At 36.8% G+C, this 27384-nt stretch overlaps 1 protein-coding gene across 3 annotated transcripts in view; it reads right to left on the reverse strand.

Moving 5' to 3' along the window:
* Positions 1 to 27384, reverse strand: part of Ints4 (integrator complex subunit 4) — a 105646-nt gene that overhangs the window by 54088 nt on the left and 24174 nt on the right. For 2 of the 3 annotated variants that reach the window (XM_047517421.1, XM_047517422.1), the window contains exons 5-12: positions 26373 to 26558; positions 25721 to 25771; positions 23940 to 24028; positions 22648 to 22768; positions 15244 to 15315; positions 12580 to 12754; positions 4758 to 4963; positions 293 to 435 (exon numbers count right to left, since the gene is read on the reverse strand). In XM_047517421.1, the coding sequence (XP_047373377.1) occupies positions 293 to 435; positions 4758 to 4963; positions 12580 to 12754; positions 15244 to 15315; positions 22648 to 22768; positions 23940 to 24028; positions 25721 to 25771; positions 26373 to 26558 (1043 nt within the window). The remainder of the gene's footprint in view (positions 1 to 292; positions 436 to 4757; positions 4964 to 12579; positions 12755 to 15243; positions 15316 to 22647; positions 22769 to 23939; positions 24029 to 25720; positions 25772 to 26372; positions 26559 to 27384) is intronic. The other variant, XM_047517423.1, reaches the window with a different exon arrangement.

The raw sequence follows: 27384 nt of genomic DNA on the forward strand, positions 1-27384 counted from the left end.
GGACATTAAGCTACATCCCCAGGCCCTTTTACTTTATTTTATTTTTTAATTTGAGGCAGGGTCTTACTAAGTTGCCCAGAATGGTCTCAAATGTACTATCCTCCTACCTCAACCTCTCAAGTCGCAGGGATCATAGACATGTACCACTGTGTGCAGCTGAGATTTCTGAATTAAAAAATAACATTGAGTGCTACACCTCAATCAATGATGATCCATCAAATAATGTCAACATTGTACCATTGTACATTTGTCATTTTGGAATTCAGAGAGTAAATGAGGGAAAAGTCCTTACTTCCATATGGAATCTCTATCAGTAGGGTACTTGGTTAAATTTTTCAGCAGCTCTACTAGTGCAAGATGAATGCCTTCTTTGGTTGAAACATTAGTACAGCATAAGAGTTCATGAAGGGCCTCTCTAATATCTCTGGATGAATCCTTAAAAAAAAAAAAAAAAAAAAGATAATTTTAAATGTAGTCACTCTGAGTAAACCCAGGCTCCATCTATCATCCCCTCCTCCCTAGCTACCTTCCAAGGAAGTATTCAGAAATTTACTGGCTGGAATTCCTTAAAAAAAAAAAAAGCTCTCATTTTATTGATTTTAAAAAGGGCCAGTTACAGCAGCCCTGCTCCTTTTTGCTTTTTACCCTTCCTTCATCTTCCTGTCTGGAACGCAATCATGATGCCAACAGTATAAGAACCTCATTGCACTATGTAAAAGGACAGCCTAAGAAGGGAAAAAGAGCTAGGATAGGTGGGGTCTTCTATACAGAATAATCAAAAAGAACAGCAAGCATGAAGGCCACGGGGAAGAAGCATGTTTGAAAATAGCATGGAAGCCAGCCTGGCCAAAGCAAACAAAAAGTGAACAGTAGATGACTTTTAAGACTGCACAATTTGGCCCCACTTCCCCCTCCAGCCTATCCTCACTGCACTTGCACCAGCTCTTTATTCCAGTGGCACAGCCTCCTTTTGGTCTCCAACTGTGGCATTTTCCTACCCACCACAGATCTACATCTTCTGCTTCTCCCAGAATTTTCTTCCAGCTCACACTTTCAACTCTTCCTGCCAAGTTAGTGCCCAATTCCTTCTTTTTTGAGCTTAGCATTAGAATCCTTTCCTGATTGCTGTACTCCTTTAAAGGACCAAGTTCCTTTGATATACTCCCAAAGGATCTAACTCCTGTCATGAACTTATCTCAGCTTATTATTATAGCTTTATTTGTGTCATTCTCTCCCTAGTGTCTAAAGTATAAAGTCCACGAGAGTAGAGCCATCACTCTTGCTCATTATTGTATCCTCCCCTAGAGCACTGCCGGGCATATACCATATTGTCAAGAAATATCAAAGGAACAAAAGGAAAAAGGAAGGACCAAAGAGAGAGACTGATAAGTTGACTCAGATCTACTCAGCTCTAAATGCTGTGAACATAACCATAGGATGTAATGCTTCCCAAATGAACAAATCTCCACTGCTAAGAATAGATAGCTAGTTAGACTGATGAACTAGAAAAACAGTTTTTAAAGTAATAAAAAAAAAACTGATTTGTGTTCTTATTAAGAACAGTATAATTCCCAATTATATAGTCAAGTTGTATAGATTTATTTAAAAATATTTACTAGCATTCACTACACATAAGTAACCACTTATGAAATACAGTGAAAAGAATATCATGAAAGGTATCATTTTGTCACTTTATTTATAGAGCTAATAATTTCATCAGGGAGCTAAAACAAATACACAAAAACTGCCATACATGATGAAATACAAGAAATAAAAGAACAGATACATGTGTTTGGTACTCAATAAATATGTATTAAGTGACTGAGGTAAAGAGTCAACTTACATGAATTTCAAGAATATTTCAAGAAAGAGAAATGTTGGGTCATACATAGTGGTGCATGCCTATAATCCCAGTGACTCAGGAAGCTGACATGGGAGGATGGCAAGTTCAAGGTCAGCTTGGGCAATTTAGCAAGACCTTGTCTCAAAATAAAAAAATAAAATAAAAGGGACTGGGAATGTAGCTCAGTGGTAAAATTGGGTTCACTTCCCAGTATCAAAAAAAAAAACTGAAAGAAGAGCAAACTGACATGTCATCCTCTTCACAAACTTCTCCAAGGGTTTCCATAATGCTTAGAATAAAATCCAAATATTTTATAATGGCCTACAAGGTTTTAGACTTGTCCTCTCCTTATCCACTCTTCAGACCTCATCTCATACTACATTTCTACCTTTTCAGCATATTCAACCCATACTGGCCTTCTTCTTCTCCATTATGGAAACATATCAGACCTTACATGTGTCCTGAAGTCTTTCCATTAGCTGTTGCCTTTTCCTATAGTTCCCTCCCCCAATCTTCACACGGTTGGCTGCTCTTTGTCATTCAAGAGTCAATTCAAACATCATGTCCTCAGAAAGTCTTTACCAACCACTTTATTTATAAACATCATGTCCTCAGAAAGTCTTTACCCACTACTTTATTTACAGTGAAATTCCCCACTCTTCTATCATGTTTATCTTCTGATCCTTTAACCTTATCTAAAATCATTTTGTTTGTTCACTCTACCTTCCTTTAGCATATAAGTTCCATGAGAGCAGAAATCCTGTTTTTGACACCATTATATTTCCAGTACACAGGATAGTATCTCAGCATAGCAAAACAAAAACAAAAATAAAAATAAAAATAAAACAACACCAAAAAAAACCAAAAACCACCAACAAAAAGACCCCAGAAAATTCCAGCTGGAAGGGTGAGCTAACTTAGACTCAAAGCAATGACTTAGTAGGGCTGAGGATGTAGCTCAGTGGTAGAGTGCTTGCCTACCAGGTGCAATGCTTTGGGTTTGATTCTAAACACCACAAAAAGGTGTGGTGGGGGAAGGCAATGAAGTACAATAACATGGTAAATGTAGGGGAAGAGTGAGTAGCAGAGTGGAGGAACAGTTTAGAAACAGCAAATTTAAGTCAGGTGTGGTGGTGCACACCTGTAATCCCAGTTAATCTGGAGGCTGAAGCAGGAAGATCACAAGTTCTAGACTAGCCTGGGTAACTTAGCAAGACCCTCTCTCAAGATTTAAAGGACTGGGGATATAGTTCAGTGGTAGAGTGTTTACCTAGCATGTGTGAGACCCTGGGTTCAATCCCCAGAAGCAAACACACACAATAAAAAACCCAGCAAGTTTCTGTATGTCTAAATTCTTAAACAGAATTCCAACTCAAAGAGTTTATACCTATACATATTATTGCTACTTAGTAAATGTTTACTAAGTACTTCATTGTATCAGACACTGTAATGCTCTGGGAATGAAAAAAAAAAAAAAATGAAAGAAGATAGGACCCTGCACCCTCAAGCAACTCAGTCTTATGGAATAAATTGCTAACAAATTCTAGAAGGGTATACACAGGGTATCACAGAGGAGTGACATTTAGCCCTCCCAAGAGTGAGACTCGTGGGTAGGGAAGGTTTCCTGGATCTGTTGCCTAATGTAGACTGTGGGAAGAAGCAGAAGTTGGCTAGCAAAAAGGGCAATTTTGCAAGCAGAGAAGGAGAAATACAGTGAAGGCAAAATGAGAGAGAAAGAATGTGTAGAGAAGTGACTACAGTGTAAAGTTCAAGGTGAGAAATGGTGGGAAAGAAAGCTAAAAAGGAAAAGAGTGGCTACATTACACAAACCATCATGAGCAACAACACATGGAATAAAAAACTTACCCTCTTAGGGAAAAATACATGAAAATTACAAATAAAGATGTATAATTTAGGGGAAAAAATTTAACAGAAGAGCTAAGCAACTGGGAGAATTAAAGGAACCTCAAAAACCAAAGCATTCAATCTGTTTTCTGAGGTACACAGCAGAAATCTGAATCAAGGTTGCTAAAAACTAAGCATTCAATTAGTATTGCTTTCATATGCAGGAAGACCTAAGGTCAAATTCCACTTATTAATATTTAGAAAATGAAATCAGTACTTGCAAATAAAATCCACACTCTTTAATAAATAACCCAAGAACCACATACAGTTGTACAGTCTAGGAAGTAAATCTGTGTTCATAACCTGGCACAGCCTTTTAATGACTATGAGACTTCAGATTACTTTATTCTCTATAAAACTATAGGTTGAACAAATCCTTAAGGCAACTTCCTGCTCCAACAGCCTGTGATTCACTAGAATAAAATAAAATCAAAAGTCCTTCTAGTCTCTTCAACTATGCAACCACTATAATGAACTCTTTTTAATTCCTGGAGTACATTATATGTTCCCTTACAATTGGATATTGAAGCTTGCTCCTTTGGTTCCTCCTTCCACCCCACCGCCAGTACCACTCCCTCCTTGTAAGAAATACCTCAATGCATCCTATTCTTTCTTCTTCAAGTGGCACTTTTTTTCTTCTTTTTGCGGTGCTGGGGATCGAACCCAGGGCCTTGTACTTGCAAAACAAGCACTCTACCAACTGAGCTATCTCCCCAGCCCACTTTTTTTCTTCTTTATCTCAAACCTCAAGTTAGCTGATTTGGGTTAGATAATATTTTTATTCTCAGGGTACCCTGTTCTTTCCTGATCATAGCAATACCAAGCTTATTTCAAATTCCTATTTAGCAGTCAGTTTCCCCCATCTTGGGAGAGGGAAATGTTGAGATGGATGCCAGATATAGATACACTTACCAATACCTAGCACAACACCTGGTTTTAAAGGGGTAAGAGTTGGGGTCAGTAGAAATGTGTGGAAGAAATGACTAACAAACTGCAAGCAAGCACTCACCTCTAACACAGCCAAGACAGTGTCAAGTTGATCTTCTCGGAGGGTGATATTATTTGAGATTTTTCTCATGGTATGTATGGACTGTAGACGTACCTCCTCAATTTCATCATTAAACATGTCAACCAAGAAATCAAGGCACTTCTCAGCAAAAGAGGGCGAAGACTGGGCCAGCATGCAGAGAGCCTCCACAGCAGCAATTCGAACCTCTAGAGAAAAGAGAAAAAATAAAAGATGACAAATGGAACTGCACATCAAGTTAAGAGCATGAGAAAAATCCAAGATGAAATCCTTTGCATTCAGGCTGTCTTTCACTCTATACTCTACAAATTCTCTCTACAAATGCTCCCTGTAGGGATCTCCTCAATGCCACCTTCATGTTTCATTAAGAACATGAAGGAGTCATGAGGACTATGGTTTAAATGACTCCATACGTATGTCATTAAGTCACACATTTGCCGAAATTAACTGAATTTCTTTAAAAGTAAGTTTTCCTATTATGGTATTCCAACCACAGGAAAGTTTTTTTTTTTTTTTAAATCAGTTATTAAACAATCTGATCATCATTATTAAGATTAAAACAAGCTAGCCAGGTGTGGTGACACATATTTGTAATCCTAACTACTCAGGAGGTTGAGGTAGGAAGACCAAAAGTTGGGGCCCACCTGGGCAACTTAGCAAGACTCTGACTTAAAACAAAATTTCAAAAAGCGTTGAGGATATTCAATTCCCAGAACTGGGGTGGGGTCAGGAGAGGAGTAAAATAAGCTAGATATCATTATTCTCATTTTAGAGGTAAGATTTAGCAAAGAAAATTAACTGGCCTCAAAGTAAGTGAAAGCAGAGATAAGACTACAACCATGTTCTGTTAATTTTAGGCTAGTATTTTGCACAGTTAAGCATACATGCTCTAGATGGGCATGGTGGCACATGCCTGTAATCCCAGTGGCTCAGGAGGCTGTGGCAGGAGGAATTACCGAATTCAAAGCCAAACTGCAAAAGCAAGGCACTAAGCAACTTGGTGAGACCCTGTCTCTAAATAAAATACAAAATAGGGATGGTGATGTAGCTCAGTGGTTGAGTGCCCCTGAGTTCAATCCTCAATATCCCCCCCCCAAAAAAGAAAAGAGTACATGCCCTAGATGACAGAGGTTTCAGAGCACACTAGAGAAAGTGATCTCCCCCCGCCACCACCAATTTAGAAGGTGATCTTGAATAAGCAACTTAACTTCCTGGCACCACCATTTTCTAGCCTGTTAAATGTAGATAATACTCATTTCCTAATACAGTTGTCAGGACTAAATAAGATAATGCAGGTAATGCATATAGCATACTGCTGGGCATATAAAGCATAGTATGGGTTTTCAAAACAGACACATTGTCTTCTACTGCTTTGCAGGCTCAGGAAATGTAAAGTCACTAAAATCCCGGAAATCTTTTGTTCACTCATTAATAAACATTTCCAGAAAACACTGCTCTAGGCCCTATACTAAGTGCTAGGGAGGCAGAGATGAGTAAGACATGGACAGTGCTCACAAGACTTTTATATATGGTTGTTTTGTACCAGTGGTTCCCAAATGGCTCTGCAACAAAATATATAGTTTAAAAAAGACAACTAACTGAAGTTATGGTTAAAACACAAAAATATCATTTGTTTTTTGTAAAAGAAAGGCTAAATTATGGACAAGTTAAAAGTAGACTACTACATAAAGGGGAGATGATTCAGATTTTTCTAGGTAATTATGAATTACTCCTTTCCATCAGAATGAAAGATTTTATTCACAATAATATGATTTAAACATGAAATTACCAATAATTATAAAGGAAGTCAGAGATAAACACAAGTATGTTAACTGCTGGCTCTTCTTCCTAGGGTTTTATCTATTACGCCACAATGACTCATGTGTAACCTTTACAAATCCATCAAGGGAAGTCAGAGGAACTTCTGATGAACATGAGATAATTAGTGTGACCTGAGCTGATGCAATTCCAAACAGAAGCAAAGAAACATGGTGTCTTTTTCTGCCTGTGCAATGTGGCAATTATATATAATAAATTATATTTTCTAATGGACTTTCTAGAATGTTAGACACATATCACATACCCCTTAAAAGTTCAGTGCAGAGAAAGGAAATCTGCTATCCTAAGAGAGGGAAAAAGAAAGAAAGAAAGAAAAAACTCCACAAACCTGATCCTGGTTTAGCTACGTGATAGCTGTGTGCTTAATACTGAAGATATAAAGATAAACAAGAACAAGACTGTCTCCCAACATTTACAAATGAAGAACTAATGGTATTTCAGAGTGATGAGTGTTTACAATGGAAAGGCATGGAGAATAAAAGAAAATGTAGAAAAGGGCACACAGTCCAGTCAATGGGTCCAGAAGCAGCTTTCTGGAACAAATAACCCTTAAAACAATACCTAAAAGAGTTACTAGTCCTTAAGAAACAAAAAGGCCTTTCATGTCATGTTGCCCAAGGACATAGCCAAATTGGTCCCTAAAACCCATTTGATGTCTGAGTATGAGTGAAGGAACCTCGGCGTTCAGCAAAGTCAGGGATGGGTTCATTATATGATCCATGAACCAAAACATCACATCTTGCTGTTCTGGCAGCCAATACCCAAGAAGTCAAAGAAATGAAGCTGGCAAGTCACTTTTCAGTCTCAAGCTTTACACAGCTGTCCTTACTTTCTAACATCTTTCTGATAACATGATTACGTTGCCTTCTTGTTTTTCACTTTGATATTTAAAGGATGTTCAATACAATGTTTGAATGTGCTAATAACTGCTTTGCTTATGGAATGTAGCCACTACCACCCTGCCAAATAAGTGCTCTGTGGACCACAGCCTCAGTTGGGTATGACCTCAGAAGGCACAGTGTGCTCTGTATCCAGCAGAACACACTTGGCAGATGGAAGGAGCATCTGAGAATCACACTATAGCTGTTACAGGGATTGTGTGAACTTGCTGTTTTGTTTTTTTCCTGCTGAGTGTTGTATGGATGGTGACTTATGGAATTATGTTTCAAAGTATTGGAAATTTTCCATTTTATTGTTCCATGTTAAAAGCCTTGATTAAAGAGGAAGTTTTTATAATCTAAAAAAATAATAATAAAAATAAAACCCTAAGTTACCTAGAATTTTATAAATATGATAAAATTAGAAAGCTGACATGTCTGATGCCAGGTTGTGATCTACTGACTTGTCAAATTTAAGTTACTTTAACTAAATCTCAGTGACAAGGGTTGGGGGTGAAGCTCAGTGGTGAGCCTGAGCTTGGCATGCTAAAGTCCTGGATTCAATTCCCAGAATGCAAAAAAAAACAAACAACAAAACAACAAAAAACTTTAATGACAAACTGCAAACTATATAAACTAAATCACATAAACATTAATAGTGGAGAAATGCAATGAGAGATGAAAGCAAAACTGCTAACAGAAACAAAACATAGCAGGTTTCGGTTATACATCTTAGAGTAGGACAGGACTTAATAACTGGACTTCCTTATTATCTAATACTATTTAAATTATAAATCGTATTTCAAGTCCATAGCAAAAAAAAAAAACTCGGTTTTAATTTTTGTACACAGTTGGCCCTTCATATCCATGGGTGCCACATCTGTGTACTCAACCAAATATGGGTCAAAAATATTGGAAAAGAATTTTTCATCAGTACTGAACACAAACAGTCCTTTTTTTTCTTATTACTATTCCCTAATAATAGAGGACAACAACTATTTGCATAGCATTTACATTGTATTAGGTATTGTAAGTAATCTAGAGATGATTTAAAGTAAATAGGAGGATGACTATAGTCTACATGTAAATATTATGCTTGTTCACATAAGTGGTAGCACTTGCAACCAATCACCCTTGGATATGGAAGGATGACTATACATGGAATATCTTAAAGCAAACTGGATAGTGCAAACAAATTTTTTACATTTACTGATTTTTAAAAACCTCAAAAACGATATTCTTGCACTTTTCAGTTCTATTCTGAGCTAATTTTTATAGTATTGTTAAGACATGGGTCCTAACCCTGTCTTCAACACAAATTTATTCTCAAATTTGGACAATCAACATTACTTCCCAAAGTCTGTTATACTCAGTGAAAATTAGGAGGTTGTAATCAATCACCACAAAACACTGATATTCTGTGATCTATGTGAGCTAGATAGCATCATATTACGGAAGTCACAAGAGCTTTACTAAGTTTCTTTTAGCACCCAAATATAGTAAGGAAGACTAGCTTTATCCTCCCAGGAAAAGACAAAGACAAAATACAGTTATGTGTCATGTAATAATAAGGATATGTTCTGAGAAATGCGTCAAAAGGGTATCTCATCATTGTGAGAACATCACTGATATTACATAAACCCAGATGGCATAGCTCAATCACTCAACAAGGCAATCAAGACACAGTTAACATGAGGCATATGAGGGTGCTGCTGGCGTAACTATTTTAAACACTTTAAAAAAAAAGGTATACTCTCTAAAATAATGATAAAAAGAACAGTACAGTGGCCAAACTGGAGACCAAGATTTCAACATATGAATCCTTGAGGAAGCCATTCAGACTGCATTCAAACTATAGCAGGATGTCCCAAGATATAAAGAGAAAAATAGGAATTATAGAAGCCAATGGAAAGACCATTTTAAGAATAATGTAGTTTTGTGCCTGGCTTGGTGGTGCACACTTGTAATCCCAGCAACTTGGGAGAATGAATCAGGAGGATCTCAAGTTCAAGGCCAGCCTCAGTAATTTTGTGAGGCCCTAAGCAATTTAGCAAGATCCTATCTCAAAATAAAAACTAAAAAGGACTGGGATAAAGTACCCCTAGGTTCAATCACCATTATCAAAAAACAAACAAACAAACAAACATTATAGTAAAGACATATACCAGTAACATACATGTTTATTATTATTATCAAGTATAAGCACTCTACTTTTTATATGATTGGTGGCTCAATAAGATTGTTTACCATAAACATGTAAGTAAGGCTTTGTGTTATGGTATCAGGATGGTTAGAGCTTACTGGGAGATAGAAATTTTTCAATTCCTTTAAAATCTTAATAACAATTAAGTCTACTATTGACCAAAACATTGCTGTATAGCACCTGACTGTATATGAAGCAACTGTATTCCAGACATTGGATATCAGGCAAGGAAGGACAGTAATTCCTGAGGGATGGGAAATAAATGAAGTGAGTTCTATGATTACAGTAGTTTAATGCATAAAGAGTTTCTAGACTGCCCATCTCCCTGAGTTGAGAAGACAGAGCTAGGAGTCTGGGGGAAGCCAAACTCACTAGAAATCATATATTAAAGTACCAAAAGGAGGGGCTTGGGAGATAGCTCAGTTGGTAGAGTGCTTGCCTTGCAAGCACAAGGCCCGGGGTTCAATCCCTGGCACCACAAAAAAAAAAAAAAAAAAAAAAAAAAAAAAAGTACCAAAAGGAGAAAACTCCACAGAGAGATGCAGAATTTGGGAAATTTGCAAAAGTACTCCCCTCAAGTCTTCGGCTAAGTTCTGATTTGTGAGGAAACTGAGAACTGGAAAAGAACTACCTAAGGGAGAACAAAAGTCAGAACTCACATAGGACCAATAAGAGTTTATTCAGAAGAGTTTTGCTTCAATAGTGCAGAAAAATAAGCCTCAGACTCAACTGCACTGGTCTTACCTAACAAAGCTTAAAATGAGGACAAGCAAAATGTACCTCAGAACAAAGCTCAAGAAGATAAGTAGGAATAAAACAATGTTCAGTACCTAATAATATATAAAATTCACAATGCCTCACATCCAATTAAAAATTACTAAACATGCAAAGAATCACAGTGATATAATCTCTAATAAGGAAGAAAATCAAACCAATCAGAAACCACACAATACTGGACAATTATAAATATGTAATTTGTTGAAAAAGCTGAAGGAAAGATTACACATAGTAAGTAGAGACATGGAAGATACGGAAAAAAAAAAAAAAAAACCCAAATTCTAATTAAAAGTCTAAAAGTTGGGTACCGCAGCACATGCCTATGATCCCAACAACTCTGGAAGCTTAGGTAGGACGATTGCAAAGTCAAGGCAAGCTTCAGTAATTCAGTCCCTGTTTCAAAATAAAAATTAAAAACGGCTACAGATGGAGCTCAGGAGTAATGTGCCCCTGGTTACAAAACAAAACAAAAATACCTAAAGATGACATCTATATGTAAGATGAAAAATACACTGTAGGAGATTAGTATCAGATATTTCATAAGAAAGATTAATGAACTCAAAGATGAAATCAGGAGCTGGGGTTGTAGCTCAGTGATAGAGCACTTGCCTCACATGCATGAGGCACTGGGTTTGATCCTCAGCACCACATAAATAAATAAAATAAAGGTATTGGGTCCATCTACAACTAAAAACAATTAAAAAAAAAAAAAGCCAAAGATGAAATTAATAGATACTATTCAAAATAAGACACAGAGAATGTTTAAAAAAAAAAAAAACAAAAAAAAAACAGAACATCAGTGAGCTGCAGGAAAACTTTAGGAGCCTAACACATGTAATTAAGAGTCCCTGGGGCTGGGGAGATAGCTCAGTCGGTAGAGTGCTTGCCTTGTAAGCACAAGGCCCTGGGTTCAATCCCCAGCACCAAAAAAAAAAAAAAAAAAAAAAAAAAAAAGAGTCCCTAAAAGGCCTTATATATATATATATTTATAAATATATATAAAAATATATTTATAAAAATACTACTTGAAATTTTTCTAAATGTGATGAAAACTACATTCGATTCAAGAAGTTCAATAAACTCTAAACATAAGAAACAATAAGAAAACTACACCAAAGCATTCATAATCAAATTGCTTAAAGTCAATGATAAAGAGAAAATCTTAACAGAAGGTTGAGGAAAAAAACACTTGTTACACACAGAGAGGAACAAAGACAAAAATGATAGTACACCTTTCAACATCTTTAGAAGATAGAGATGGAAAGGTTCTATTAATCTAGAATTCTATTCCATGAAAATATCTTTCAAAATCAAAGGTGAAAAGCCTTTATCTTGTTGGGTATGGTGCACATGCATGTAATCTCAGCTACCAGGGAGGCTGAACCAGCAAGACTGCAAGTTTAAGGCCAGGTTGGGCAACTTAGTAAGACTGTGTCCCAAAATAAAAATTTGATAAGGTTTGGGGGATGTACCTCTTGCCTGGCAAATGAGAGGTCCTGCTTTCAATTGCCAGTACCACACACACACACAAAAAGTCTTTATCAGTTCTATTAAAGGTTTTCTGGTCAGATACCTGAGTTTAAATTGTTTCTATGTCTTCCTAGCTGGGTAACCATCAATTTTTACTACCAAGTGCTTACTATAAATGAATCATTTATTATGCCAAATGCATTACATATATTGAACCTCAATGAATTCTCACAACTCGGAAGGACTTTCATTTTAGGGAAATGATGAAATTTGAATATGCATTGACTAAACCTAAAGCCATGTTCTTAACCATTATATCATACTACTGGGCATCAGCCTCTTCTGTTTATAAAAGTCAGAACAGAGGGCTGGGGTCGTGGCTCAGTGGTAGAGCGCTTGCCTAGCATGTGTGAGGCACTGGGTTCGATTCTCAGCACCGCATATAAATAAATGAATAAAATAAAGGCATGCTGCCCATCTACAACTACAAAAAAAATTAAAAAAAAAAAAAGTCAGAACAGATATTTCACGGACTGACTATGAAAACTAAATGAGACAATGCATGTTTATCACTCTATTCAATGCCTGACAGTCACTCAATGAATGGGTACTATTATTACTATGCAATCATACTTACCATACATCTCATCTTCCAACCCATGAACAAAGGCTCCACAAGCTCCTGATTCGATCAAGTTCACAGCCCCTGTATCTATTTCTTCCTTAGGAGCATCATCTCCCCACTTTCTGCCACTGGAAAACTCCCCTGAACTATAAAGTTCCTTGGCACGCTCATGTGCAGTACGCTTCCTCTGTAGGAGACAACAACAATTATCACTTGCAGGAGACTCTAGAGGGAACATTAAGGAGCACCTTAGAAACATGAGAAAGTTGGAAATTAAAATGTTCTCTGAAAGTTACATTTTAAAAAATTACTCAATAATTCAGAGCAGAGAAATGCAAACTCAACTTAAAAATGAGACAAAATGATCCTAAGTTTATAAGAAAATTCAGTAAACTTATTAAAGAGGGTGAAATTAGCTGAAGAATGTGTTGATCAGATAGTTTTTGTTTGCCATAATAACACTATAGGAAAGGGAGAGCTGAACAGGCAAACAATGGGAGACTCTAGAAAACAAGATTTTCAGTTTCATTAGAAATGAGTCTCTAGCTGGGCATGGTGGAACACACCTGTATACCCAGCAACTTGGGAGGTTGAGGCAGGAGGATTATGAGTTCAAAGTCAGCCTCAGCAACTTAGCAAGGCCCCAAGCAACTTAGCAAGACTCCATCTCAAAAATAAATAAATAAATAAAAAGGGCTGGGGATGTGGTTCACTGGTTAAGTGTCCCTGGGTTCAATTGCTGGTACCCAAACAAAACAAAACAAAAAAAGAAAGAAAGAAGCAAATGAGTCTCAAGAAGGATACAGTGGAACAGGCCTGAAATACCAGTTACTTGGGAGGCCAAGGCAGAAGGATCATAAGTTTGAGGCCTGCCTAAGCAATTTAATAAAACTGTCTCAAAATAAAAAGGTCTGGATATATAGCTCAGTGCTTGCCTAGCATGTGCAAGGTCCTGGGTTCAATCAATACCCAGTACCACCAAAAGCAAAAGAAAAGAAGAAAGAAATAAAGAAAGAGGAGGCGGGAGGGAGGGAGGGAGGGAGGGAGGGAGGAAGTAAGAAAAAGGGGAAATAAAAGCAGGGTAAGTCTATATGTCAATACTATGCTCTATCTGAGTGAGCAACACTGGGCTTCACCAAATGACTTTCTAGTAAGTTCACTTTCCACACAGGTTACCTAAGGGGGAATACACTGGTCAGCTAAAGTAAAGATATAGTACACCTGGCAATTATGATTCTCATCATAAAAAAATGAACGGTACTCTGTTTCACACATCTGCCTCTTACGAGTGGGTCCATAATTCATGGCTGATCACCTCAGAGGCACTTAGGAGATAGGTACTATCTAAAAGGATGTGAGTCACATTCAACAATATAAAGCTTATACCTCACAGTGTATTTTAGAAACCTATATATTATCCATTCCTCACCATTTGCTATAAGTATTTCCTTCCTTATACTTCTAACATACCAGACCAAAACCTAACAAAAAAAGACCACTTAAATAAACTCTCAAATCAAGGCAATGGGTCAGGCATAGTGGCATATGCCTGTAAACCCAGCGACTCAAAAGGCTGAGGTAGGAGGATCATAAGTTTAAGGCCAGTTCAGGCAACTTAGAGAGACCCTATCTCAAAATAAAAAATAAAAAGGGCTATAAAAGTAGCTCAGTAGTAAAGCACACCTGGATTCAACCTCCAGTACGGCTGCCCCCCCAAAAAGGAATCATGCCCTTCAGGAAAACATGAAAATGTTTCACAAAGCACAGATGTCAAGTATAAAATCATTTTAAAGAATTTATCTTACAGAATAACTCAAAAACAAAAAGAGCTAATATGAATGAAGTGATTATGTGATATACTGGCAGAAAATAAGGACACAATAAATGTCTGATACAGACATTAGAGGAAATAGCCAAAAAGTGATGGTACATCTACACAACAAAATATTATGCAATTGGTAAAAAGAACAAGTATAAAGTTGACACTATGGGGACAGAAAGAATATGATGTAGTGGTAAATGTAAAAAGACCATGAAATTATCTATATATAATGATTCAATGTTTAAAACATATGTAAGAACATACATAAGAAAAAGAGAAATATACCAAAATGACCAAGTCATTATACTAGGGTAATGAAAATATGGGTAAATTCTTTCCCCTTTTCCTCTATCAAAAATTCTGTAACTCTTCATTATCACTTTTACATTTTCAAAAATTACTGTCAATAAATGTACATATCATATTCTCAAAGTAACATCTGGTCCTGCCAAACATAAAAGAACCATTACAGTTAAAGCCTAAGGACACTTCCAAGAGGAAATTTGTTGCTGTTGGAAGAATGGAGTTACTCTCCCATGGGATCTACTATGGATGAGTCCTTAGGTGTCAAACCACCTAACAAAACAAGACCAGACCTTTGTAGTTTCTAACAATGGAAAATTAATATTGCATCCTTGTAAAGGACAATCAGCATATAGTATGTCGTAATTATAATAAAAAAATGAAGTAGCTTGCAATTTGGTTCAAACTGCTAGAATTTTAAATTAAAATGTTATCTAGCAATCCTACCTTAATTTAACAAATGCATGGGTTGCTAAATTAAATCAACACAACTCGGCATATTGCTACACTGATATTGTTTATACTCAGAAACAACAAACAATTCAAGTTACCCTCAGATCTGACATCAGTTTCTTGTCAAGGGTCTGCTCCAAGAAATGAGAACTGACTTGCTCCATAGATCCCTGTAAAAGGAAAGAATCCACAGCATATTAAATAATTTTTACTATTTGAACATTATCTTAATATTCAAAGTTTGCAACCAACTTAAATGCATAAAGATAGTAAAGATGCCTATGGGTTCTGAATCATCTGGAATACAATATAAGTAATAGTGATAGTACCAACAGCTGCAGCTCACATCCTGACAGAGTTTACCATGTGCCATGCAATGTCTCAAGGCTTTATACATATCTTATTTAATCCTCATTACAACCCTGTGAAGTAAACACTATTATTAGTCTTATTTTACATATAAAGGGGGAAAAGCACCAAAAACATTAAGTAACATACACTGGAGGTCACAAAGAGAGGAAATACCCAACCTGAAATATGAACTCAGGTTGTACAGTTCTTTGACTTAACTCCTACTGTTTGCTGTCTCTTCATTGCATTTATTTCATTCTTTCCATTCATTTGTTCATTCATCACTCAATCAGTAAAACAAATATTTATTTAGCAACCATTCACTTATATACCTACAATTATCAGACCAGGAATAGAAAAATAAACAGACGTCAACATCATAAACTGATCTGGAAAACAAGTGAGGGAAAATGACAAGCAAAAAGATTGCTGCATTATGGTATGAAATACTACAAAATGCACTTGTAAAGGATGCTATGGGAATTGAGCAGTAGGGAGGGGAGGCAAGAAGAGATATGGTTGGGGAATCAGATATCACAGTATAAATGCATGACGTATGAGAGAATGCCATGTGGGAAACACTCAGTGGTTTTATGAATGGGGCAGGACAGAAAGGTAAGATCAGATTATAAAGTCTTGTTTGCTAGGAGGAAGGAGTTTACCTTATAAAAATAATTAGATAATCTCCATTAAACACTTAATGAAGTCAACTATGTGCAAAATATTTTACTTATATTTTTAAAATTTACTCCTCCTAATAAGACCATGAAGAATGTACCTTTATTATTCCCATTTAAAGGTGAGAAACTGAGGCTGAGAGATGAGATAACTTGTTTGTTTTAAATAAGGGAGAGCATAGATTTATACTTCATAAAGTGCATCTTGCAACAGTGAGGTTAATGAACTAGAAGGAATCAAAATGGAAACAGAGTCCAGTTTAAGAGGCTTTAAACTGGGCATGGTGGCACATGCTTGCAATCCCAGAGACTCAGGAGGCTGAAGCAGGACAAGCCCAAGTTTGAGGCCAGCCTGGGTAACTCAATTTTAAATTCTTAAAATTTTTAGAAGGGTTAGGGCTGTAGCAAGTGTTAGAGCACCTGTCCAGCAATATGAGGAGTCCTGAGTTCAATCTCTGTCCTCCCCACAAAATAAGGGCTATAAAAGCAGGTCGTGGACATCCCTTAATGCAAGTATCTGAGACATTTTCCACTTTCCATGTTAATAAACGTGAAAATGTTTATACAGACATAGATCTTTTCTCCACCCACATTTTCCATAGAAAATTATATGTTCTTTGGGGATATCTTTACTCAAACAAACCCTTTCCTCTGACTGTAAGAACAATTGTACTGTTATGACTAAAGTAGTTTCAAATAACTTTTTAAAATTTTCCTTTTCAGAATTTAACCTTTATTTTTTATTTGTTTTTTATGTGATGCTGAGGATCAAACTCAAGTACCTCACCTGTGCTACATAAGCACTCTACCATTGAGCTACAATTCTGGCCCTCAAAATGACTTTTTATCACCACATAGTTGTTTGCTATATAAATCTGTGCTAATGCCAAACCTAAACTTTTTTATTCAAACATCAATCTTATGACTAAGAAACTTTTTTTTTTTTTTTTTTTTTGGTACTGGTGATTGAACCCAGGGGCACTTAACCACTGAACCACATCCCAAGTCCTTTTTCATATTTTATTTAGAGACAGGGTTTCACTGAGTTGCTAAGAACCTTGCTAATCTGCTTAGGCTGGCTTTGAACTCTCAATTCTCCTGCCTCAGCCTCCCAAGTAGCTGGGATTACAGGCGTGTAACACTGCACTCGACAAAGGAAGGTAAATTTTTAAGGTCTCCTAACTTTGTCTTCAATTATCCCACCAGCATTAGTAGTTGGCTTTTCAAGAAGCATTTCTTGGGCTGGGGAGATAGCTCAACTGGTAGAGTGCTTGCCTCACAAGCACAAGGCCCTGAGTTTGATCCTCAGTACCGCAAAAAAAAAAAAGAAGCATTTCTTCCCCACAAAGAACAAAGAATCAAATGATGATGCAGTAAATTAACTCTTCCATACTTTCCAAGGCCTCTTCTGTCTTCAGCTGAGCTCTCTCCCAACAATACAGAAGGCATCAAAAAATTATGTATCACTTGCAGTAAATTTTCAGTGTCATCAAATAGCTGAAGCTTTCCATCTAAAGCCACAAATGCCAAGAGCCCTATAGTATAGTAATCCACTTAAAAAATGGTGAGACCTAAATTAGTATGGGCCCAGTAGAAATGAAGAATGGATGGATTCAGGTGATGTCAAGGAGGTAGAACTGATATGAGCTGATGACTCAATGGATAAAGAAAAAAGAAAAAGAACCCACAAATTTCTCTATTTCATGTCTTAGTAGAAGATACCATCCATCATTGAGGAAAATACAAGAGGTGAGGGTTGGGTCAATTCATCAAAACATGAACCAGTAAGAAAAGCATTCACATTCCTGTCTATTTTAACCAAGACAAAATGATTCAGGTAAAATGGTACCTCTCCAACTGCACAACTAATGCTACTTACCAATGTAAAAATTTTAACCCTAGCAAAATGCAGTGGTGCACCCTTGTAATCTCAGCAAATTGGGAGGCTGAGGCAGGAGGATCCCAAGGTAAAGGCCAGCCTTAGCAACTTGGAAAGACCATGTCTCAAAATAAAAATATTTGTTTATTTTGAGACTAAATAAAATGCTTATTTTTTAATTTGGGAGAGGACTTGGAATGTACCTCAGGGGTTCAATCTCCAGTATTAATTTAAAATGCTAAGAAAATAATTTCACTGGAGAGCTTTATAAACCATCTCTAAAACAAAATATTTAATAAACCAGTATCAAACAAGCTTTCAGAGCAAAAACTGCTCCATTAGTATAAAAAACACAGATACGTGTGTGCATTCTTTCTTTCTTCTAGTTTTAAAGTGTTCTGGTTTGGATCTGGTATGTCTCCTAATATGTATTGATGGCATGGCCCCCAATACAGCAATGTTCAGAGATGGGCTTTTAAGAAATTATTGGATCATGAGGACTCTAATCTCATCAGTAGATTAATCCATTTGATGAATTAATAAACTGAATGAACTGTTGGGATGTGATAGAAACTGTAGGAGGTGGGTCCCACTTGTAGGAAGTAGGTCACTAGTGGTGTGCCCCAGAAGGGTATATCTTTGTTCTCCACCACCCCACTCTTCCTCTCTGCTTCTGGCTATCATGAGTGGGGCAGCTTTCATCTACAATGTCCTTCTGCCATAATGTTCTGCTTCACATCAGGTCCAAAGCAACAGAGCCAGTCAATCATGGATTGAAATCTCTGAAACCATGAATCAAAATTAATCTTTCCTCCTTTAAGTTTTCATTTCAGGTATTTTGTTTACTACTACAAAAAGCTGACAACATAAAGCTTCTAGTTCCTATCTAATTAGATAATTAAAAAAGAAGCAGAAAAGCAAGTGAGACAGATTAGTGTATCAGTCATTAAACTGCCACTAAGTAGGACATCTACATTTACCTCAGGAAAGGTCAATCCTTGGCAGACTCTCAGGCATAAAAGCCTACAAATCACAATCTTAAAATGTTATAACATTTTAAGTTCCAATAGTTCAGAGACTTCTAGAAGTTTATGAACACTGATTAACCCTTTTCACTACGAGAAATTCAACATCCTAAGAAGAAATCATTGAACTAAAAACCACATCCTAGATAGAATGTCAATACTAGACTTGATTTCAAAGTAGTGACTATAAAGAGTTTCATGGATCTGCTTACTCAGAAATCAACTTTCTTTGCCCCCTTTGGGCAAAGAAAGAAACTAAGTCATTCTCTTTCACATCATTCACACGGTTTTGAATTTTCTTTCCTTTCTTTTGGTACTGGGGATTGAATCCAGGGGTGCTTTAACACTGAGCTACATCCCCGAGTTAATTTATTTTGAGGTAGCATCTCACTAACTTGCTCAGACTGGCTTCAAATTTGGATCCTTCTATGTTAGTCTCCCGAGTCATTGTGATTACAGGCATAAGTCACCATACGTGGGTAAATCTTAGTTTTATTATCTATAAAATAAATAATATATCAACCTCAAAGAATTTAAAAGGACTAAAAATTACTTAAAAATAGTATGTATATGAGGTTACGTATACATACATATAGGTATGTGTGCTTCCATAAAAGAAAGTGTGTGTGTGTGTGTGTGTGTGTGTGTATACACATAACTTAAAAAGCCTAGTGTAGTAGGCTAGAAACTCTATAATAGTATTAGAAAAAATAAGTTATTAATTAATGATGCTGAGAATCAAACTCAGGGGAAGCACTCCAAGACAGAGCTATTCCCCAGTCCTATTAATTACTTCTGAATACAACATAATTACTTATATAATTTGGAACTTTTCATATTTAAAAACATTAAATTAAAACATGAAGCACCTGACTCAAGTTTAAGAGTCATTCAAGTAGAAATTCTTTCAATATAACATTCATTATTCATACATCTTTATAGAAATAGATTTCAAATCCTATGAGGGTACAGAACAAAATTGTCAATGATCCTGCTTTAAGGATTATTTTTAAAAACTACCTACTCAAGTGAACACATCATTAAATTATTCTTCTAAATACATTCCCTCCCTTGGGGGGCATTGGTAGTGCATACCTATAATCCCAGTGACTCAGGAGGCTGAAGCAGAAGGATAACAAATTCAAGGTCAGTCTTGGAAATTTAGTGGGACCTTCAGTAACTTAAGCAAAACAAAATCTCAAAACAAAAAATGAAAAGGAATGGGATTTAGTAGTTCATTGGTAAAGTGTATGTGGGTTCAATCTCCACTACCTAAATAAATTGATAAAGACATATTTAGTTCATTATAGATGATCAGTAATTGTTGAATAAAAGGATTTGATGAATAACTGAACTATTCATAATTTTAAAACATTCATGCTGGGGATACAGTTCAGTAGTAGAGTGCAAGTCTAATATGCACAAGGTTCTGGGTTCAATCCCTAGTACCAAAAAATAAAATAAAATAAAAACATTCACAAATCAAAACCAAATTTGACTCTAAAACAGAATCATTAACTGTTAGCTTAACTCCATTTAATTATGGACAAGCAATATAATCTATTAGCCAGGAAATTCTGAAATTAGCATATGTATTCCTTATTATTTCATGAAAATGCTTCATGTAAGTTCCAGTAGTTACCCAAATAAATATTGACCACAGTACTACAGCAATCACTGGATCTGTGTCTAGGGCAGTAAGGTCCAAACAATTCAGCCAACAATCTCACCAAGAGAGGCACTGCTAGGGACCCTCAAAGAAGTGTGTAAAAGGAATCTCAGATTTTCTCGCTGTGATGTAGAAATTCTTATATATACTTATATATAAGTATATACTATAATCCCAAACCCTTCACATAGTGTTTTACAATTTATAAACATTTTCTTACAAAGTATCCCACTGGAACATCGTGACAACCTGTGAGGCAAAAATGAGAGATAATGGGCTGGGAATGTAGCTCAGCTGGTAGAGCACTTGCCTTGCAAGCATGAGGCCCTGGGTTCAATCCCCAGCACCACAAAAAGAGAGAAAGAGAGAAAGAGGAAATTGAGACTAAGATCAAGGGACATGTCCAATGTAACAAAGATAAGCTAATTATCAGGCCAATACTGTAAAGATAGTTCTATCCCAGTACCAAAAAAAAGGAGGGGTGGAGGGGAATAGCTCTACCCTAAAAAGTTTTGTTTAAACAAATGAGTTACGGCCAGGCACAGTGGCATATGCCTATATCCCAGTCACTCCGGAAGCTGAGACAGGGGGATCTCAAATTAGAAGCCAGCCTTGGCAACTTAGTGAGATTCTGTCTCAAAATAAAAATTAAAAAGGGGTCTCAGGATGTAGTTCAATGGTAAAGCATCCCCAAGTTAAATCTCCAGAACGCAAAAATGACCAAAAAAATGTGCTATGAATCCTCAAAGGCAAGACAATAGGAAGGTGCCAAGCTAAAAGACTATTAAGATCTGAATTCCACTCTATGATTTTCTATCTGTATAAACCAGATAATTTACTTCTCAGTTTTACTATCTGAGAAACAGGAGTAATAGTATCCCTCTTGCAGGGTTGCTATGATGAGTAAATGAGAAAAAAAAATATAAAGGGCATCCTTGCAAAATATCTAGGCCATAACAGGTGCTTAGTAAATTAGGCAACTTTTTTTTTTTTTTTTTTTTTTTTTTTTAAGCGATGCTGGGGATTGAACCCAGGGCCTTGTGCTTTTGAGGCAAGCACTCTACCAACTGAGCTATATACCCAGCCCCCGGCACCTATTTTGATTAATTTCCTCTTTCTCTAGGCTTTGGCTATCTTGTATGCTAACAAGGTTAAATAGGATTATCTATGAGATCTTTCTAATTCTAAAAAAGACTCTATAGGAAAGTAAGCTATTTATTTCTCTTTTTCTAAATATGTTTTTTAGTTGTAGATGGACACAATACCTTTATTTTATTTATTTATTTTTATGTGCTGAGGATTGAACCCAGTGCCTCATACGTGCTAGGCAAGCACTCTACTACAGAACCACAACCCTAGCCCCTATTTATTTCTATATTAAGAAATTCTGAGATTTCTAAAAATGACCCACACCTGTCCTAATATGTAGTTTCTGAAATGTTTATGAAAACTTAAGAGGTGCTGGGCATGGTGGAATACACCTATAAACCCAGCTACTTGGGAGGCTTAGGCAAAGGGATTGCAAATTGGAGGTCAGTCTCAAAATTTAGCAAAAGACCCTGTCTCAAAACAAAAAGTAAAAATGGCTAGGAATGTAGCTCAGTGGTAGAGCCCCACTGTGTTCAATCTCCTGTACCACACATACATATAATAAAAGACTTAACAGGCAATATGTTCACTAAAGAAAGTGTAATTTGACCAGGCACAGGAATGCATGCCTGTAATTTCAGCTACTCAGGAGACTGAGGCAGGAGAATCTCAAGTTCAAGGTCAGCCTGGACAATTTTGGGAGGCCCTATTCTAAAGAAAATAATGAAGGCACTGGGGATATAGCTCAGTTGATAGACTGCCATGGGTTTAATCCAAAACAGAAATTTAAAAAAAGAAAAAGTGCAACTTACCAATAGCTTTGCAGCTTGAACACGAACCACCCAGGAGCCATCACTGACCATGTGGCAAATTTTTCCAAAAGCATCATCAACTAAACGGATTTCTTCATTAGAAGAAGGGATTGGGACAATGCTAGATTAAAAGAAAAGGAGAAAAAACACATAATAAAACATGAGCCTAAGGCCGCAAGTTCAATAAACTAAGAATGACCAATGAAAACTGATACACAAGGGAATGATAATTGAATAATACAGTTCGAATCCTAGAATGATGAAACACATCTCAACATAAAAAAGTCAATCTGGGAGTATGAACCAACCCTCCTGTGCACTGCAAATTTTCAATGTCATGAATAAATGTGTGTAACCTACCAAAGGTTCAAAGATTCACGAAGAAATCAAGAACTTGGGGTTGGGGGTATAGCTCAGTTGTAGAACACATGGTTAAGGCTATGTGTTTAATCCCCAGAACCACCACACACACACAAACACACACACACACACACACACACACACACACACACATATACAAAGGAAAAAAAAAAAACTATAGAGTATTCTATAGCCATTTATTATCTCCTATAACTGAACTACTGTAAATATGGTAGGCCTCAGAGTAAATCAATATAAAACACTTGCAAATCTACTTCTAAAACAAGGGGCAATTTCCATTTTGTGTGTATGTTTCTAAGTCCTAAAAAAACTATAAATGGAGCCTACTCCTATGGGTTTATCAACCCATTCTAGTTTTCAGATTTTGGAAGACAGCTTAATGAAAAGGAAAAAAATTCTCTTTTTCCTATAAGAAGGAGCTCTCCTATAAATGGAATAAATAACATTTGTCTCCCCACATCAAAGAATCACTGTGAAAATCAATGATTTAACCTCTGTGAAAATATTTTTAACCAAGAAAACACTACACAAGGGATCATTATTCTCAACACACATCTGGTACCTTCAGTTGGCATTTGGCCCAAACAAAAACTAAATTAAATGGGCCTCAAACAATATTAATGATTAACCCCCAAAAGAGCTAAGACTCTTGAGAGATAGTCCAGTCTCTTCAATTACAGTTAAGATTGACTGGGACCCAAAAATATCTTTCTCAAGGAACACAGAAAATTCATAGCAGAGTTGAAAACAGAGGACCAGGCATCCTGACTTGCAGGGCCTATGCTTGTCCCCTTCCACACTGTGCTTGCTCCCTTCCAGAATTCTTTTCTGAAGGTAGCTTTATGCTTGTTGAAAGGGGAGAAAAATGCTTAGCAATAAATAAACAGAAGTCAGTTTACACCCACACTAACCTTTCAGGATAGAGCTGACTGATAACCCAGATAAGCTGGACTGCAGCACTGCGCACTTGTTCGTAGTCATCAGAGAGCAATTTACAGGCCTGCAAAGAAGGATTCCAAAAGTCTATCAGTTCTGTGTCCTCCTAGGTGATGTTCAAACTATTTTAAAATGAAGATATGGTGACTGGATAAGGATGTCAATCAAAATACTTGTAGATGGTTTTAACTTCTTGAACCTTTACCCACCAAAGAATTCTTGGCCTCTGTCAGCTGTTCCAGTTATATTTGGACTATGTGTCCTGCCACAGACTGACAGATAACTAGAATTGTATCAAATCTAGCAGAACTTGCTGGTAGCCCACTCTACTGCTTTCATAGGCTCACACAGCAAAGATGGATTTTTCACCCCTGTCTATAAAATCAAAGCTCACATTTTTATTTATTTTGGTTTAACATCACTGTGCTGTTTCAACCTACTCACACTTTCTGGGTATCCTCATGTCCCCAAGATATGGTGATGGCTCCAGTATCTACCACCAGCTCAAATTTCTCCTGACCCAAACCTTCTTAACTATCTATGACCTGGAACTTTCTTCATAGATATCCCACCAAACTTTCAAATGCAATACAACCAAAATAACACATTCTGAAACCATATTCTACTTTATATTTCAAATCCTTCACTATCACTCCATCTTCATTCCCCTAAGGTCCTCAACATTGACTGCCTACATTACTGACACAGTCCTATGCCATTAAACATCGGAATCAGTTGACTGTCTTTCTTCTGAGTCCTTACTCTCCAAGTTTTCTTTAGTTATTTGATTTCCCACAGTTTTCCTACAGGAGGAAAAGAGATGGTTACATAAGCATTCTGGAACCATTCCACTTTATCTTATAAAAGAAGAAATATGGTATACACATCAGTTATAGAGACTTGGGTAATTATAATTTTCTCCAAGAGATAAAAGCACTCTTAGAGCCGGATGCAGTGGCACGCAACTGTCCAGCAGCTCAGGAGGCTGAGACAGGAGGACTGAGATCAAAGCCAGTCTCAGCAAAGGTGAGGCACTAAGAACTCAGTGAGACCCTGTCTCTAAATAAAATACAAAATAGAGCTAGGGATATGGCTCAGTGATCAAGAGCAACTGAGTTCAATCCCTGGTACCAAAGGGGGGAAAAGGGGGAAAAAAAAAAAACCACTCTTGGTAAGCAAACAAAATCTGAGCACTGAGTGTTGATTTAGATTCCATATCACTAGATTATTTCATTATTCTGCAAGAGAAATATCACCTGCTATGGTCCTTCATAAAGACTGTCAATCAACTTTTCCACAACTTCATTATGCCATTCTTTACCAATACTACACTCGGGTAAGATCTTTTTATAGGACCTCATGATTTGGTTACCCTACTCCAGAAACATTCTAGTTCATCAAATGTGGTACCCAGAATTGCCTTCATATATGGTCCACCCAAAGAGAGATCAGCAAGACTACCACTTTCCTTATTCTAAACATTATACTTTACTTCATGCACTCTGGTATTCATATTGAGCTTCCTAGATATGCCTAAAAGTCCTTTTCGTATTTTTTAGTGCTATTAAATCATACATCCCACATTCTCTTCCTGAAAAGTATGTTTTGGATATGACTGCACATTCATCCCAATTAGCATGGCCACTATTATCCAGCTGAAGTCCTTATGTTTTCAAACTCTGAGAACCAGAGTGCCACCTGTCCAGCTTCATGATTCTCTTGCCCTTTCAGAGAGAAATCATTTAAGGCAAAATACCTGATTATAAATTGTTTGGTGTAATTTCAGTCCTCTTTCATGGAGCTGCAACTGGATAAAAAAGATAGTTTAAGTATTTGTGGAAAAGATTAGTATTTCCAATGTCTCCATACAATCACATATATTTTCTCACCTTGTATCAGAGTAATATGGTTCCTTTTGGGCAAAATAGTCTTATATAGATAAGAAAACTAGTCCAAGATTTATTAGCATAAGCACTTGAGCATTTAAAAAGGTTAACCCACGGGCTGGGATATAGTTCAGTGGCAAAGCATCTGCCTTGCACTTGCAAAGCTCTGGGTGTGACTCCCAGTTCCAAAAAAGAATAAAAAGAACCTCACCAAAAAGCCTAAACCATGGACTATCCCAAGGGAATACTAAAAAAATGTGAAATAATGACAAAAAAAAAAAAAATCTAAGGAAGGTGTAGCTCAATGGTAGAGTGCTTGCCTAGCATTCACAAAGCCCTGGGCAAAAACAAAAAACAAACTCATTGAAAATCATCTCCATTTAGTTTTTTTTTTTTTTTTTTTTGGGGGGGCGGGGTTTGCTGGGGATTGAATCCAGGGCCTTGTGCTTACAAGGCAAGCACTCTACCGGCTGAGTTACCTCCCCAGCCCCTCCAATTAGTTTTAATAATAATCATGTTTACCATGGCTTTTATAGCTGCTGTTCTGACACGTGGATCTTGGTCACTGAAATAATCCCCTATAATCTTCTGGACATCTCTGGCAGTTAGACCTTCTGTATCTTTTGTGATACTTTTCTCCAAAGAGCCAAGATTGCCAAGTAATTGCAGGCACTTATTTCTTACACCATGAGAGGTATCTGTCAAGTGCTATACAAAGAAAAGAGGGAACAAAAGGACATGATTAATATATATTTAAAAATACACAAACAAGGGCTGATGTGCAGCTCAGTGATAGGGTGCTTGCCTAGCATGCATGAGGCCTTGGGTCCAATTCCCAGCACCATCACACACACACACACACACACACACATTTAAAAACAGAAACAAAAGCATTGCATCAACTTCAGGAATGATTTTTTTTGTTTGTTTTTTAATGTGGTGCTGAGGATCAAACCACTGCCTCACGCATGCTAGGCAAGTGCTCTACCACTGAGCCACAACCCCAGCCCAGGAACCAATCTGATCATTATATTCTTACCAGTCTAGCATCATGTTACTTCAGTATTCATCTTCCCCAAATATACATGACTCTTTAGAAAACAGGAATCCCACTGTTAAATCTTTATATCTACAATGGCCAGCATTTTGCCTTGTACATACAGAGCACATACTTTAAAATTTTTCTCTGGCTGGGCATGGTGGTCTATAATCCCAGTGATCTGGGAGGCTGAAGCAGAAGGATAATAAATTTGAAGCCAGCCTAAGCAACTTAGTGAGGCCCCATGTAACTTAGCAAGACCCTGTCTCAAAATTTTAAAAATCAAAAGGGGCTGGAATATAGCTCAGTGGTAAAGAATCCCTGGGTTCAATTCCCAGTTCCAAAATAAACAAATTAATAAAAATTACATCTGAATCATATTTTGTTTGCATCAAATTTTAATACAAGACAAAAAGTGTATAAATTTTTAAAACTCTTTAATATCCACACAGCAATATGCAGCTCAATGGATTTTCACAAAGTAAATACACACAT

This window comes from Sciurus carolinensis, chromosome 11 (genome assembly GCF_902686445.1).
Source record: "Sciurus carolinensis chromosome 11, mSciCar1.2, whole genome shotgun sequence".
NCBI classification, from domain to species: Eukaryota; Metazoa; Chordata; class Mammalia; order Rodentia; family Sciuridae; genus Sciurus; species Sciurus carolinensis.